The sequence below is a fragment of the Coptis chinensis genome, chromosome 8 (assembly GCF_015680905.1).
Source record: "Coptis chinensis isolate HL-2020 chromosome 8, ASM1568090v1, whole genome shotgun sequence".
In the NCBI taxonomy this organism is placed as follows: domain Eukaryota; kingdom Viridiplantae; phylum Streptophyta; class Magnoliopsida; order Ranunculales; family Ranunculaceae; genus Coptis; species Coptis chinensis.
The window spans coordinates 16,915,117-16,933,445 of NC_141463.1; the positions used below are offsets into that span (position 1 = coordinate 16,915,117).

At 35.3% G+C, this 18,329-nt stretch overlaps 1 protein-coding gene across 1 annotated transcript; it reads left to right on the forward strand.

Moving 5' to 3' along the window:
• Positions 1-15,521: 15,521 nt before the first annotated feature.
• LOC147480253 (uncharacterized) lies at positions 15,522-17,522 on the forward strand. The gene is made up of 2 exons (XM_086578602.1): positions 15,522-16,335; positions 17,452-17,522. Exons 1-2 carry the CDS (start codon positions 15,522-15,524, stop codon positions 17,520-17,522), a joined length of 885 nt encoding a protein of 294 aa, XP_086434728.1.
• Positions 17,523-18,329: the final 807 nt, after the last annotated feature.

The window sequence follows — 18,329 nt, forward strand, 5'->3', positions numbered from 1 at the left end:
TAATTTTTGTTTACACAGGTTTTTCTCTTCTCTTTTCTTCACTCATCCTATTTCTCAGACTAATCCAGATAGGTAGGTTGATTTTATTTTTTATTTTGTTTTATTGGGTAAAGGATTTTTGGTTTGTGAAAAGGCTAATGAAAAGGCTCAGTGGGGCGACTAGCTGAAAATATACTTATGTCAAAATTTCTGGCTATATCGATCCAAAGAGGGCTTAAATTCTCGCTTAGGATATGGTACGATGATTGATAACTAAGATTTGATAGATGTAAAAACAGTGTTTCTACAGTACTAAAACATGCTAATCAATATATAATAATACTCTCAATATAATAGAATAAATGGAGTAGTCGTGTTCGATTCATTCTTGCTTGCACGTACTTAAAATGAATTTAGACTAAACAAACGATTCACTAATGAGAGTAATATGAGATAATAAAAATAGTAAATAAATATGCTAAACAGTGAATTAAATTATGAGAATGATATTAGAGATAGTAATAATAAATCAACATAATGATTAGTTTCATGCAAGAATCGAATTATTCATTGAAAAGAGACCGTCTTTAGGTTTTCACTCAATGATCCAACCTAAAGCCTCAAACGTTATCATCCTTAACAATAACCTAAATATATATAGTCATTATTACTAGCATGTAGGATTTTTACAACCAAATCTCTCGACTTAATCATAACAATCCCTAGTTTAATTTACTATATTCTTATTTTGGAAGTCATACAATAAACTAAACTCATTGAAACACATACACAATTAAATAATTATACTTAGTAATATATTCCTCATTAGGCTTCATAATCACTCCCTTTAATGGGGGGATTAACCTAATATAATTGGATTAATTAAACTAAGACAATAATGTAAAGACAATAATTGAATATAAAACTAAAGCTTTTTATTGGTAGGTTCTAATGGAGGCTACACTACAACTAATTACTTAACTAAACCTAACTAAACTAAAGAGGGAGAGAGAGAGAGAACCCTAATTACAACTAAACTAAAGTAGGAGTAGCAAAGTTTTATTTAGGCTTATCCCTCTTTATATAGGAGAGGGTTAGGATTACATTTTCGTGCATGGGCCAAAAAGGGAGACTTTGGGCCTCTAATGTGAGCCTAAAGTCCATTAGGTTAAGTCTAAATAGGTCACAACTGCTAGAAATTACTTCAGTGCCTTTTTTGTCCACTTTTATAGCTCTTATTGGGGCAAGGTCAGGTCCATTGGAAATCTTATACCGAGCCAGTCGTTTTGACATAAAGTAGTTCAAATTCGGAGGCCCGAGTCCAAAGATACGCCCATTTAAAGTTTTGTTGACTTTTCTGTCCTTTTTCTACCCGAATTGACTTTGACTTCGCAGCTTTGACTGGGCTTGAAAATGCATTTTATTATTGATTCTTGGGCTTTAAATATAGAACTCTTCTAGCAATCATCTTGACTCGTTTTCCATGTAAAATGACATCTTTAAGCACAGAAACAACTTCAAGACCTGAAATACACAAAAACACGTAAACAGTACTAACTCTTATTTATTATAAACATAATTGGTCTAAATAGAATACTATTAAGGGGTTTAAACTACACTTTTGGGTGCTTATCACACCACCTCCAAATAACATTTTGCTTGTCTTCAAGCAAAGATGAGAAATAAAAACAGATAAGTGGCCAAAAATGTGGTCCTAACTAATCTCGTTTCGCAAAGTGCGATTGCATTGACCATATGTAATAAGGCCTTAAACCACTAGGAATTCCCTAGTGGACGAGTTATAGCCTCATGAGAGTTTTCTAGAGAATGTACTCACAAACTTCATTTATACTACAACAAAACTAAACATAATATGAAATATAAAATAAAATTGTAATTAGATCTCCTAATTTTATCTCAAATGAAGATATCTATACATCTCACTAGCATTTAAACAAGGATCATCAATCTAACTCCTAAATTAATACATGCATAATAATCAAATCATCTTAAGATAAACAACTATACAGTGAATTATGCTATGAAATGCTATGGCAGATCCGTTTCTAAAACTTTTGGGTAGCGTGCCTAAGTAGGTTCTCACAAGGAATGTGTCAAGACACATAACACTCTAATTTTCCACTCAAGTTTGATAACTCCAGTGTGCTGTGGGCACACATTTCTTCACAATCTTAATGATAATCTAAGGAAATCGAGGTCGATAAAACACATCTACCACTTACTATCACACCAACCTATTCCTAATTGAGTTAGAGGTCTTTATTAGGTGATATGGGGCATAGTTGTTGGTTAAAGAAGGAAGGAAATTGATAATCAAAAAGACAAGTCTGAGGTAATAGGGTTTCAAAATATGTAAAAAGTGAATACTTTGTTCTTACATTGCTTCTACACTTTGTTTCCTTCATTAATTAGCCCTTTTGTTTTGGCTTTTGACTCCTTAGATTCTGTTTTTGAAGTTCTAACTTTTTATTTAATTTTTGTTTTTTTTGGATGGAAACTTTATTCTCTTTTCATTTTCTTTTGAAACAACTAACTAATTTTTGTTTACACATGTTTTCCTCTTCTCTTTTCTTCACTCATCTTATTTCTCAGACTTATCCAGACAGGTAGCCTAATTTTTTTATTTTGTTTTATTGGGTAAAGGATTTGTGGTTTATGAAAAAGGCTAATGAAAGGCTCAGTGGGGCGACTAGCGGAAAATATACTTAGGTCAGAATTTCTGGCTATATCGTTCCAAAGAGGGCATAAATTCACGCTTAGGATATGGTATGGTGATCAAGCAAGTGGATGTGTGATTTCTATACTCGGATTTTACTTCTCCTTTGTGTCATCACTCAGATATTTCACTCTTATGAGGCTTTTTAGAGTATATGCTCACAAGATATGGATTAAGTACTTTAACCTAGGGCTCAAAAAAATACTGCCAAGTACAATCATAGATGTTCACGTAAGATGTTTGTGAAAAGATGCAATGACTATTACCTACATATTAATCTAAGTTTCAAAAATTAAATCCTAATTCAAGTACTACGTGAGATTTCTAGACTAATATCATCTTGGAGAAGGGAACAATACCATTTTTACTAAGTGCATAGTATAAACTATTTTTATGATTTTTATACTTTTCTAATTTTTATACGTAATATACAACCTAATATGTGCTTAAACATTTACAACGTATTTCTATACCACCCCCAAACAGAATCATGCTTTGTCCCGAAAGTATGGAATGAAAATAAAGGATATAGAGTACCATAGAAACGTGCTTGTAAATGGGAGCACCTAAAAAAGAAGGTTAATCTATACTAATATAAAGAAATAAAAACATACGCAACTCCTATATGTATTTCACTTGTGCTTGGGACATAAGCGGACTCTAACATATATAAAATAATATCATACGTTCACAAACCAAGTATGTGTATATCGTGGCTCCTATAGGATTAGCTTCCGAAATTCCACAAAATAGTAAAATTTCACGAAATTAAGGTACCTAATTACATTATGCATCCCAATTAAATCAATATTTTGATATTTATATATGCAATTTTAATACGTGAACGTACATTGTGCTAACATTAAATATACCACTCCCAAACAATTTAGGAGAATGGGTTTCAAGAAATAATTCAATAACACAATTAAATTACGTAACTAAATAACCTAAATTCTACTGGATCGGAGTAAACATGACAGGCAAAAAGGTGGCAAAAAGTTTTGAAATGAAAAGCCAAAATACGCCACCCCCAAACAAAATTTGAAAACTCTTTTTAAGTTTGAAAATTTTTGTGGCCTATATTCTATTAAGGTGGTATGTTACAAAAAATTATATGGGTATTTTAAAGTTAGATTCCCTAGACTTAATGTGGGATCGTTTGAAGTCAGATTCCCCGAGACTGTGCCCACCCCCAAACAAGCAAGAAACTGGGGTGGCATAAGATGGATGATGCGTGGTCAACCATAAGCTAATAGTCGAAAGAGTTAGGGGTCTAGCCATAAAAACATGATACTAAATGCACTTCCAAACAGAATGAATTGGTATAATTGTAACTAATCATGTAGAAGAATGAATGAAAACTTATGCAGCCCATCAAAGAACATATGCAAACTATCATGTTATAGTTGTTTTAAAGAGTTAGAATGACCCAAGATGAACTAGTGATACTTTTGGTGAGAAAGGAATGAAGTATGGATCTTGATGTCTTTCATGAGGCTTAGATGATGAAAAATAAGACAAACTAGGTTTCTCACTACACTTAGTCAAAGCTTAGTCTTCAACTACAAGAATGGTGTACTCATGGGATTCTATGCTAGGCAAAAATTCTTCATCGTGAGGGTTGAAAAAATAATGGAGGATCTCTGAGGCAAAAGACTCAAGTGCAAATTTGAGGTTCCTTTGAAATGGTGGAGGAATGGATGGCTTAGTTAAGGTAGATTGTTGGATTTCCGGATGTTGTAAATCAGGTGGACGGTGGTTGGTTGGTGGTGGATCCTCACACGTACTTGAGAACTTTATATCTAGCTTGGCTGAATCTACAAAGTTGTCGTCATTGGCTTCATCCTTAAAAAATTCATCTATTATTTCCTCATCTGCCAAACGAAATTGAGATCACATTGTGCTAAAGAAGTTACTTCCTTTAATTCTACATTAACGTGTTCATGCCTTAGATTATAATTGTTGATTTCTATTTTCTCACTCTCGTCCTCTAAAACAATATAAGGTTCCTTAATGGCATCGTTCGAATTTATTGAGTGGTCATCCAAAACAAGTCATAAAGAGTCGTCTTCAAGAATTTCCTCATCCAGGTAGGGTGTGGAGTCAATACAATGGTTAATGGGAAGGTAATGGTTCATGAAATTTAGGGTTGGTCTAAACTAGGTCGAATGGTTTGGTTATGGGAATAGGTTGTTCTAGTTATGTGTCGATCTCTGGCAAGGTTGAAAGTTCTATGTTAGGTGAGGGGATCATGGAAATCATTTGGGCTAGATTCTGAAGCATAGTTTGGGTGATGGCAGTTTATTCCCTAAATGTTTTTACTGAGTCGGCCATTTGTTCCCTACATGTTTGTTCTGATTCAATTTTTTGTTCCCTAAATAAGTTTGTTGAGTTGGCTACTAGTTGGGAAATTTGGTCTGGGAAGGGTGGCAAACTAGATGTGTGGTTGATTTCTGGCATGGTGGAAAGGTCTGGCGTAGGTGAGGTTAGCATCAATCTTGTCCGTTCTAGGTTTTGAAGTATTATTTTGTTTTAGGCCATTATTTCCTCAAATGTTGTTAGCAGAGAGGAAGCTTGGGTGTGTGGTTTTGGTTGGTATAGTGTTTGATAGTCATAGTTATTGGCAAATGGATACTATATGAGTCTCTCTTGGGATATGGCGTTTGAGTGACTCTGGTTGATATTGTACTGTGATGGGTTAGGTTGAGGCTGAATGGTTGGTTGATTGTTTTTGGTGGAACTCCATGAATAGTTTGGATGACTAGAAAACTCTTGATTGTATGATGGGTTACTATGGAAGTTTGAAAATTGAGGCTCATAATTATAATTATATCCTATAATATGCCCAAACTCTTGATATGATGGGCACTGAGAAGCCCAGTGGTAAGGACTACCACAACATGAACAAGGTGAAGGGTTTGCATAATAACCATATGATTGTTGGTCTACATATTGATAAGCTATATTGGCTTTAAATATATATTCTATGTTAATTAATATACAAAAACTCTAACTATAAAATTCTACACAGGCGATTATTTTTGCGTCTACGAGAAATTAATATGGTAGGTTTATGTGTACTAGATCTTAATCTCATGCAAGTTTTAAGTCTAATAGGCAATTCCTAATGAGCATGCAAAAATTAGCTTGATTATTACTAGAAATAGAATCCTCTGACAGTAGATTCGAAGATGTATAGAGGTGTTACCTGGAGCATCCTTGCTATGCGTATAAATAGCGCCTTCAACAGCCTTAAAACACGTCTACTAAAAACTTTTCAAAGCAATGACCAGGCCACTTAAGAATTGAGGGAGGTCGTCCGTGAGTGCAAGTTCCTTAATTAGATAACCCCAATTCTTTGAGTTTTCTAGACACCATAAAGTATGACAAATTTTTTATGCAATTACTGGAGCGGTTGGGCATACGAGTATTGTACTGTACTCATGACGTAATATTATAGTTACTATAAAAAAATAAATCTATTCTACTTAAAATAGGGTGCGGGCGCGCTAAAATAATAGGCTAAATTGGGCGCGGGTCGCACTTTGGTACCTTTTTTTTTCCCCGTAAATTTAAAGGAGCGCGGGGCACACTCTAGACATGCAAATTTAGGGCACACGTGCACTCGTAAGTAAAAAGTGGAGTGTGATTTTTCTAGGGTTAGGTCACGAAGTTGCAGGGAGTTGGTTTCCCAACTCGTATGCACTCAAAGAGTAGCAGAAATAAATCGGAAAATCGTGAACAGTGAAAACAGTGTTTTGGTTAGTGAATAGTGAGCAGTTTTGTGAATTCTAAACACGCGATATGTAACAAAGCAAGATGGAAAGCGTCGCCATTTGATAAATAAGAAAAGTATACTACCAAAACAGTAATGAGAAGATGAAGAAACAATAGAATTAATGATGAGAAAATATTAGAGATAGGAGTAAAATTTGCCACATTAATGATTAATTAAAAGCAATGTTAGTATGGCTTCATGTGTCAGGTGGCTTGTCCATTTAGTAAATATACTAAATATTGCTTTGTTTAGAATCATCCTATTAAGGGGTACTTAAGAATTAAATCTATTAAATAGTTTAAATCCTATCAAATAGTTTAATAGGATGAGAACATAAAGAAAAGTGCATAATATACAACCTAATATGTACTTAAACATTTACAACATGTTTCTATACCACCTCCAAACGGAATCATACTTTGTCCCCAAAGTATGGAATGAAAATAAAGGATAGAGAGTACCATAGAAACATGCTTGTAAATGGGAGCACCTGAAAAAGAAAGTTAATCTATACTAATATAAAGAAGGCTTAATTACAAAAATATACAATGTACTTAGGTCCTCTTAACACTTGTATCAACATACAATTCTTTTTAACGAACGTATTAATGTACTATGCCTGATTTCACATAAATAGCAATCTGTTAGCACCCGTCAGTTAAATGATGATGTGTCCGTTAAAGTAGCAATCTGATGATATTAGTCTAGAAATCTCACATAGTACTTGAATTAGGATTTAATTTTTAAAACTTAGATTAATATGTAGGTAATAGTAATTGCATCTTTTCATGAACATCTTGTATGAGCATTTGTGATTGCACTTGGCAATATTTTTCTGAGACCTAGGTTAGAGTACTTAATACATATTTTGTGAGTAAAATATCTGAGTGATGACACAAGGGAGAAGTAAATTATGAGTAGGGAAATCACACATCCACTTGCTTGATCACCATATCATATTCTAAGCGAGAATTTAGGCCCTTTTTGGATCGATATAACTAAAAATTCATATCTACAAGTAATTATCCGCAAGTCGCCCCACTTATCCTTAACTTTCTTTATATAGGAGAGGGTTAGGGTTATATTTTCGTGCATGGGCCAAAAAAGGGAACTTTGGGCCTCTAATGTCAGCCCAAAGTCTATTAGGTTAAGTCGAAAGAGGCCACAACTACTGAAAATTACTTTAGTGATTTTTTCATCTATATTTACAGCTATGATTGGGACAAGACTGAATCTATTAGAAAGCTTATTCTGAGATGGTCGTTTTGACATAAAGTAGGCCCAATTCCGAGGCTCGAGTCCAATGATAGGTCCATTTGAAGTTCTGTTGACTTTTCAGTTATTTTTCTACCCGAATTGACTTTGACTTCCCAGTTTTGACTGGGCTTGAATTTTTTTTTCTTGATTCTTAGGATTTAAACATAGAACTCTTATAGCATTCATCTTGACTCATTTTCCATGCAAAATAACATCTTTAAGCACATAAACAACTTCAAGACTTGAAATACACAAAAACACGTAAACAGTACTAACTCTTATTTATTATAAACATAATTGGCCTAAATGTAATACTATTAAGGGGTTTAAACTACACTTTTGGGTGCTTATGAACCACCCCCAAACAGCATTTTGCTTGTCCTCAAGCAAAGATGAGAAATAAAAGTAGATAAGTGGCAAAAAATGTGGTCCTAACAAATCTCGTTTCGCAGAGTACGATTGCATTTACCATATGCAATAAGGCCTTAAACCACTAGGAATTCCATAGTGGACGAGTTATAATCTCATAAGAGTTTTCCAGAGAAGATACTCACAAACGTCATTTATACTACAACGACTAAGGAATAAAAGTAATTGTCCTCTAATTTTATCTCAGAATCTATACATCTCACTAGCAGTTAAACATGGATCATCAATCTAACTCCTAAATTAATATATGCATAATAATCAAATATCTTAAGATAAACAACTATACAATGAACTATGCTATGAAATGCAATGGCAGGTCCGTTTCTGAAATTTTTGTGTAGCGTGCCTAAGTAGGTTCTCACAAGGAATGTGTCAAGACAGATAACACTCTAATTTTTCCACTCAAGTTTGCTAACACCACCAGTTTACAGTGGGCACACGTTTCCTCACAATCTTAATGACAATCCAAGGAAGCCAATATTGATCAAACACATCTTCCACTTACTATCACACCAACCTATTCTTAATTGAGCTTGAGGTCTTTATTAGGTGATGCGGGGCATAGGTGTTGGTTAAAAAAAGGAAGGAAATAGATATTCAAAATAGACAAGTCTGAGATAATAGGGTTTTCAAAATATGTAACTAGAGAAAACCTTGTTCTTACTTTGCTTCTACAATTTGTTTCTGCACTTTGTTTCCATCCTTATCCCTTTTGTTTTGACTTTTGACTCATTTGATTATGTTTTTTGGAGTTCTAACTTTTTATTTTATTTCTATTTCTTCTTTTTTCTTTTGATGGAAACTTTATTTTATTTTCTTTTTCTATTTCTTTTTCTTTTGAAGCAACTAACTAATTTTTGTTTATACATGTTTTTCTCTTCTATTTCCTTCACTCATCCTATTTCTCAGATTTATCCAGATAGGTAGGCTGATTTTATTTTATTTATTTTATTTTGTTTTATTAGGTAAAGGGTTTGTGGTTTGTGAAAAGGCTAATGAAAGGCTCACTGGGGTAACTAGCGGAAAATATACTTAGGTCAGAATTTCAGGATATATCGATCTAAAGAGGGCCTAAATTCTCGCTTAAGATATGGTATGGTGATCAAGCAAGTTGATGTGTGATTTCTCTACTCAGAATTTACTTATCCGTTGTGTCATCACTCAGATATTTCACTTTTATGAGGCTTTTAGGCTAGATGCTCACATGATATGTATTAAGTATTATAACCTAGGTCTCAAAAAATACTGCCAAGTACAATGATAGATGCCCATGCAAGTATTTTAAAATCTCTCGTAGTATCTGCAAGAATTATGCAGGATTCAAGTCTATCGTTGAAAGTCTTATAGAAATCAGAGAGGGTCTCTCTGCTATTTCTTCACGCATTGCTACAAATGTAGTGGTGGTGGGTGTAGGTTGTGTGTGTGTGGTGATTGGTGAATTTCTAGATAAACAATTATTTCTGCGTCTACGATAAAATAATATGGCAGGTTTATGTGTACCAGATCTTAATCGCATGCAAATTTTAAGTCTAATATGCAATTCCTAATGAGCATGCAAAAATATCCTAATTATTACTAGAAATAGAATCCTCTTACAGTAGATTCGAGGATGTATAGAGGTGTTACCTGGAGCTGATGGGGTTATATACTAAAAGCATTACTTTTGTATTAACTCTAAATCTTTATTTTTTGAATGAGAATTATATGGGCAAATGATATGCATATTATATATGTTATTAGTTATATGCATGTGTCTAATACTTTATATTGTAGATGATATGGTGTGAACTCACAGAAGATCATATTATCAGTACCTTATAAAGTATAAGTAATCGTTCACAACCTAAATGGATTTGGATAAACCATTGGTACGGTTGTAGTATAATCTGGTATTAGTCTATCTTGACTATAGGATTACACTAGTACACTTTGTGTGTATTGAATAGGACCAAGTGAGGTTGTTTCTCCTTATACTGACTATATAAGAGAACAAACACCTCTGTTATTATGGATGCTTGTCCTCCTAATCCGGATATAATAACGGGCACTTATGTGCATTGCACATTGCTTTAAATCATCAATGAGTGAGATTCATTTGTGAATCAACAAACTCGATGGTTTGGGTAATGACATTGTATGTAAGGTGTGCTGTTGATTATAGAAGGAATTCGTGTCCCGCAAGAAGTCGGGTTGATGATGTCCCCTTGAGGAGCACAAAAGGATTGTCATGTAAACCCTGCATGTGGATTTATTCCGACATGACAATGAGGTTGAGTGGTACTACTCAAGGACATAAGAAGTTGATTAATGTAGTTGTCAGTAACTTGACTTAATCAACGGACATTCGATATCTTAAACACGGGGAGATTAGTGAGCATATAATATGGAGCCCATAAACGCTGACATGTAATTTGAGATTAGGGCTATAGTGCAACAATGGCCTTTAGTGGAATAAGCCATTTGTTGACGGACTTGGGTAGTGTGTTCGGGCCGAACACGGGAAGCCCAAGCCCGTCGGGAGGCCCAACCCTAATTTCTCCTCATGGTCCCTATTGTAGCCTATAAATAGAACACTCTCTTTCAGGCCTAAAATCACTATTCACAAAAACACTATTCATCATCTTCACGGTTTAGAAAAAGAGGCAAAAGTAGATCTGAAACTTGGTTTTTGATCTTGAGGGAAAGAGAGAAAGGGATTGGTAGATCGTTGTCCACACAACGTCCAATATGTTCTAAAGGAATACAACAGAAGATCAAGAGGTTATTGATTTCATTGCTATTGGATTCTCAGAGATATCAATCCGATCTAAAGGTATGTTTTCTATCCAAACCGTGAACACCCATTGATTCCGCTACGTGTGGTGTTTGCGGTTCATAGAAATTGTGGTTCTGAAATAACGGTTCCTACAGGAGCGTCCTTGCTACGCCTATAAATAGCGTCTTCAACAGCCTTGAAGCATGTCTAGTGTTACTTGAACAATTATACGAGTACTGGTACAGGGTGGATTGTGAAGTCCTGTAAAAAGATTAACCTTATTAGTCGAAGAGTTTTAAAAATTAGGTTAAGGCTTTTTACTATGGGCTTCTTGTTGGGCCTGGATGTCAGGCCTGTGAAACCGGCTTTGGTAGTGGGTGGGCTTTCTAATTTAACTAATATTAATTAATTTTTTTTGTATTTTTGTATAAAACCAACGACCAGTCCACTAAAGAATTGAGGGAGGTTGTCCGTGCATGCACATTCCTTAATTAGAGAACCCCAATTCTTTGAGTTTTCTAGACACCGTTTAGAATGAAAAAAATAATTTTAAAAATTTTGTAGTTGATAGTATACGAGTACTGTACTACACTCGTGAGATAATATTGCTAATAATATTAAAAAATTAATTTAAGCTAATTAACCTAGGGCGCATGCGTGCTTAGAAATAAGACAAATTGGGCGCGGGTCGCGCCTAAGGAATATAATGTGGGTCGCACTCTGTGAAGGAAAATATAGGGTGCGCGCGCTCGTGAATTAAAAATAGGGTTTGACTTTTTTAATGTCAGGTCATAGAAGGGCAGGGAGTTGATTGCGCAACTCGTATGCACTCAGATAGTAGCAGAAAAATTTGAAGAAATTGCTAACAGTGTTTTCAGTGTTGTGTTTGGAATAGTAAAAACAGTGTTTTCTAATCTAAACACGCGTAATATAAATGAACTAGATGGCAAGCGGTGCCATTGATAAGAAAGAATTAAAATAAATTGATGAGCAGTAGATTAGAGATGAAGAAACAATAAATTTATGATGGAAAAACAATAGTTAAATTACTCTCAATATCATAGAAATAATGAGGAGTATTTTAACAGTGATTCACGCCATCATTTAATACATTAAGTATTTCATAAATTTAGTGATTTCTAATCTTAGTTGATCACTATGACAAACAGTGATTCACGTGTCAGGTGGCTTGTCATCCACATTAATTTCCATATTAATGATTAATAATTAGAAAGAGGATGATCAAATGTGAGTAAAATATTAGAATTAATGTGGCTTCATGAAGCTTTAATATTGTAGTGAGTATACTTCAAAAAAGTTTAGATTAGAAGTTAAGGTTCATCCTAAACTGTTTAGAGTTTGAGTAAGGGAGATATGAAGAAGAAAGGTAGACCCTTGTAGGATTAGAATGGTTCTAAGCTATGAAAACTTGAAAGCTTTGATTGTTGTATGGAAATGAATTGAAAACATGAAAGGAAGATTAATTAAAACATTGAAATGAAAGCAAACAAACAAGATTGAAGATTAAAACAAAGAAAAAGTAAACAAGAAGATTGAAATGAAACAAAGAACAAGTAAATAACAAGATTGAAATGAAATAAAACAACAAGAAAATAAAAACATGAATTGAATAACAAGACAAGAAATTAAACAAACCAAATGGTTTGGATCCTAAGACAATGGATGGTTTCTCTCTATCTTGCTTTTTGCTTATATACGCTTACTTTTACCTTTTAAAGATTTGCCCTTCTCCATTACAAACTAGACACCTCACCCCTTCACTTTTGCTTTTGCTTTTGCTTTTACTTTTTGGTTTCTTCATAACCAAGGTAGGTTTAGGGAAAAAGTCTTCATAATTTGAGATAAGGGCCTCCATCTTGATAGGATTATATACTAAAAACATTACTTTTGTATTAACTCTAATTCTTTATATTTTGAATGAGAATCATATAGGCAAATGTTATGCATATTATATATGTTATTAGTTATATGCATGTGTCTAATACTTTATGTTGTAGATGATATAGTATATGGTGACACACAGAAGATCATATCATCAGTACCTTATAAAGTATAAGTAAACGTTCACAACCTAGATAGATTTGGACAAACCATTGGTACGGTTGAGTATAATCTGGTATTAGTCTATCTTGACTACAGGATTACACTAGTACACTTTGTGTGTATTGAACAGGACCAAGTTAGGTTGATTCTCTTTATACTGACTATATAAGAGAACAAACACCTCTGTTATTATGGATGCTTGTCCTCTTAATCCGGATATAATAACGGGCATTTACATGCATTGTACATTGCTTTAAATCATCAATGAGTGAGATTCATTTGTGAATCAACAAACTCGATGGATTGGGTAATGACATTGTACATAAGGTGTGTTGTTGATTATAGAAGGAATCCGTGACCCACAAGAAGTCGGGTTGATGATGTCCCCTTGAGGAGGTCATAAGGATTGTCATATAAACCCTGCAGGTGGATTTAATCTGACATGACAATGAGGTTGAGTGGTACTACTCAAGGAAATAAGAAGTTGATTAATGTAGTTGTCAGTAACTTGACTTAATCAATGGGCATTCGATATCTTAACACGGGGAGATAAACAAGCATATAATATGGAGCCCATAAACGTAATACACATAATTTGGGATTAGGGCGGTAGTGTAACAATGGCCTTTAGTTGAATAAGCCATTTGTTGACGGACTTGGGCTGTGTGTTCTGGGGGAACATGGGAAACCCAAGCCCGTCAGGAGGCCCAACCCTAATTTCTCCTCATGGTCCCTGTTATAGCCTATATAAAGAAACCTCTCTTTTTCTGGATGAAATCACTCAAGAATTGCTCAAGAAAGTTAGATCCAAAAATCGGTTCTGACCTTGTGATTGAGAGAGGCACAGAGAGAAAGAAGGGCCTGGTAGATCGTTGCCCACACAACGTCCATTCTAAGGATATGAATACAATAGAAGATCTTGAGGTTGCTGATTCGTATTCTCAGAGAAATCAAAGCCGACCAAAGGTATGGTCCTAACCAAAATCGTGAAACCCTTTTTCCACTGCGCGTGGTTTTCACGGTTTGTAAGCTGCGACCATAATGGTTCCTACAATTGGTATCGGAGCATGTAGATCTGTTGGTAGATGTAGAACTGCTCTAACTTGGTTTTGCAGGCATCTAGACCAACTGTTATGGTCAGAATGTATGAAAAGTGATCGACTTGGTTTTCGATTTGTTTACAGTATTTGTTTATTGGTGGATGTAATTTAAATCACGGTATGTATCGTGTTGTTGTTTTTAATCCATGATGTAACCTACTGTAAGATCAAGAGATCAAAAGATCAAAAGTTGGATTGGTCAGGATTCAAATCGTGTTCATTTTTGGTGGAGTGCGGGCACGCTTAAGCATCTGGATATCGCCAAAGGCATGAGCGCAGGTCGCGCTGATGCTCCTGGAAGTCGTCATAGGCATGGCCGTGCCATGCGCCTTGTACAGCCAAAAAGAGATCGCGGCTCGCGCCCTTAACGCCAGAAAGAGAGAAATTTTTTTCTCTACAAGGTTAAAACTGTTTGCTGTTCGGGGGTTTATGCAGTGATTTCGTGAGGTTTCCAATGAAGGAAACATGCCATGATTTCTAAAAAATAAAAAAATTAGATATTTGCCGAAAGCCCCTCACGGACTATGTGAAGGCAACTAAAAGAGTTCGGCGAACAGGATGGAGCAATGAATATGGGCCATAACAGTTGGGAATTTGTTTTCCATTTTATTGTTCATATTGGCTTATTCAATATGCATGTTTTTATTTGTGGATGTTTGATAAAAACTAAGCCCACATGAATAATAGATAACATGGACATAGGCCTGACCAGTAAACAGAAAGATCCTCAATTCTAAATAACTAAGTGGGAGTGGGAATTTTGTTTCATATAAATCTCACGGTCTCCATTACTGGTTTGTTGGTAATGAAATTATACTTGCGCGTCGGTTTTAGTGCCTTCCTCCATATCGGATGAGTCTAATTACGGATCACCAGAACAAACTTCAAAATGACAACTATATGAAATTATTAATGTATGGATTCACTTCTCCATCTGAAGGGATTCATTACAAATAATGGACTTAGTGTTGAGTAATGGTATACACTTATATGCAAGTAATGGTATCCTCCCCATCGGAGTCACTGCTATTATTTGTAGGAACAAAGAAAGGTCAGCATTTTAGTTTAACTTGTCTAGATGGCATGTGTCCACTCTAACAAGTGGTGTGTTGTTAAGTTGACGAGAAGTAGAACTAATAGGAAAAACCTCTCTACATGAATGTTGAATGGTAAACGTCCACACTATTGTGGCTTACTACTTCTCGGTGTGTAGGGTGCTGATGAGTTAATTAATTAATTTTAAGTTAACTCCAAAAAGTATTTCCAAGAAATGTAGAATGGTAAATGTCCACACTATCGTGGCTTACTACTTCTCGGTGTGTAGGGTGCTGACGGGTTGATTAATTAATTAATTTTTGTTATTAACTCAAAAAGTTTTTGCCCTACATAATAGTTATTTTATGTGATTCTCAGGTTTTCAAAATGGTTACTTTCAACCCACTAGCAACTATTCTTAAGGAAAACAAACTCCTTGGCCCTAATTACATAGACTGGAAACGCAACTTGGATATTGTGTTGACTACTGAAGAGTACAAATCTGTACTCAATGAGGAATGCCCACCTAAGCCTGAAGATAATGCTGGAGAAGAGGAAAAAGGAGCATATAAGATGTTGAACAAGGCAGATGAGATGTCACGGTGTTACATTCTGGCATCTATGTCAGGTATGCTGCAACATCAGCATCAGGCCATGACCACGGCTTATGATATGATGCTCAATCTCAAGGAACTCTTCGGACACCAGAATAGGGCTGCTAGGCAAACTGCCATGAAAAACTTGATGACCACAACTATGACTGAAGGGACTCCTATAAGGGATCATATACTCAGGATGATGGCTTATTTGAATGAGTTGGGGATCCTTGGAGCTGATATCGATGCAGAAATGCAGGTCGATATCATTCTCATGACGCTGCCTGAGAGATTTGAACCGTTCTGCCTTAACTACAACATGAACAAAATGTTGTATTCTTTGGCGGAACTTATGACAGAACTTCAGTCAGCTGAAAGTCTCTTTAGGCAGAGTTATGTTCAGGTTTATGCTACTGAGAAGGTTTCTACTTCTATGCCTAATGGCAGTAAGAAGAAGAATAATGTTCAGAAGCATAGGAATATGGTAAAGAAGGGCGTGGGACCTCAAAGAGCTGTGAAAAAGCCTAAGGGCAAGTGCTTCAAGTGCAAGCAGTCAGGACACTGGAAGCTAGATTGTCCTCTTCTCAACCAAGAGAATAATGGAGGTATGTCTCATGCACTAGTCGTTTAACATGTTTAGCGGCGTTATCTACCAGTACCTGGTATGTAGATACGGAAGCCACTAACCATGTCTGCATTTCATTGCAGAGGTTTTAGGAAACCAGAAAACTTAGTGCTGGAGAGATTACCATATCTTTGGGGGGATGCTATGATAGTAGTAGCTGTTACAGTGGGAGATGTTTGTTTATCTTTTGGTAGAAATAAGACTATGGTGTTAAAGAATTGTCTTTATGTTCCTAATTTTAGAAAGAATTTAATTTCAGTTTCTATGATAATTAAGGATGGATATTCTGTTTCTTTTAAATGACAAATCGTCATTAAGAAAATTAAACTTTTTATCTGTTCTGGTGCATTAGAAGGCAATTTATACATCATTAATCTTATTCCACCCACAGTTCATTAAATTATTACCCCGAGTAGTATTATTCTAGAAGTATTGAGAGGAGAGACTTTAAACTACTTCAGTACCAATAGTACAAGAATAGGAACCACAACGTATCACTAATGATGTACAAGAACAAGAGGTGCTTCGTCGTAGTGGGAGGGTTGTTAGACAACCTAAAGGATTGGTTTGGGAATGTCTTTAGACATAACCATTGATAACCAAGGTCCTGATCCCTGGACCTACAATGAAGCACTCCAAGATAGAGATGTAGAATCTTGGCAAAAGGCAATGATTTCTGAGATGGAATCTATGGATTCTAATCAGGTCTGGGAGCTTGTAGAGCCACCCAATGGTGTAAAAACCATTGGATGCAAGTGGGTCTATAAAATGGATGTCAAGACAGCTTTCCTTAATGGAAGTCTTGAGGAAACCATCTATATGAAGCAACCAGAAGGATTCATTGAAAAAGGTCAAGAGCATCTTGTTTGTAAGCTTAAACGATCCATTTATGGACTTAAACAAGCTTCTAGATCTTGGAACATTCATTTTGATGAGGTAATCAAATCTTATGGATTAGATCAAAGCCCAAATGAATCTTGTGTGTACAAGAAATTTGATGGAAACGTAGTGGTATTTCTTGTGCTTTGTGTAGATGACATCTTACTCATTGGAAATAATGTGAAAGTGTTGACAGACATAATGGTATGGTTAGCAGATATCAGAAAAACCCAGGACAAGGACACTGACTGCGGTAAAACATATTCAGAAGTACCTGAAAAGGACTAAGGATTATATGTTAGTATACCATGCAGATAGTTTGGTTCCCTTAGGGTATACAGATTCTGAATTTTAGTTAGATAGGGACAAGAGTAAGTCTACCTCAGATTGTGTGTTTACATTGGGAGGTGGAGCCATAGTATGGAGGAGTGTCAAGCAGAAATGCGTGTCTGACTCCACCATGGAAGCAGTTTGGCTCTAGAACTTTTTGTTGGACTTGACTGTGGTACCTGGTTTACCTATGTGTATCACACTTTATTGTTACAACACTGGTGCGGTATCTAACTCGAAGGAACCACGAGCCCATAAACCAAGTAAACACATTGAGCACAAGTACCACCTGATACGATCAATCATAAAAAGAGGAGATGTTACTGTTACCAAGATAGCATCAGAAGATAATCTGGCTGACCCCTTTACAAAGAGCTTAATGGCTAAGTCTTTATATAGGCCTGTTGAGGGAATGGGAATCAGATGCTTGGCAGCATAGCTTTAAGTATAAGTGGGAGATTTGTTAGTAGTATACTAAAGAGCAATGCTTTGAGTATAAGTAGGAGATTGATAGGGTTATATAATAAAAGTATTACTTTTGTATTAACTCTAATTCTTTATATTTTGAATGAGAATCATATAGGCAAATGTTATGCATATTATATATGTTATTAGTTATATGCATGCGTTTAATACTTTATGTTGTAGATGATATGGTGTGTGGTGACACACAGAAGATCATTTCATCAGTACCTTATAAAGTATAAGTAAACGTTCACAACCTAGATGGATTTGGACAAACCATTGGTACGGTTGTAGTATAAT

Coding starts and splice junctions, on each gene's coding strand:
- LOC147480253 (XM_086578602.1), top strand. CDS start 15,522: ATGGTTACTTTCAACCCACTAGCAACTATTCTTAAGGAAAACAAACTC. Junction 16,336..17,451: donor CAACCAAGAGAATAATGGAG/GTATGTCTCATG, acceptor TATGGTTAGCAG/ATATCAGAAAAACCCAGGAC.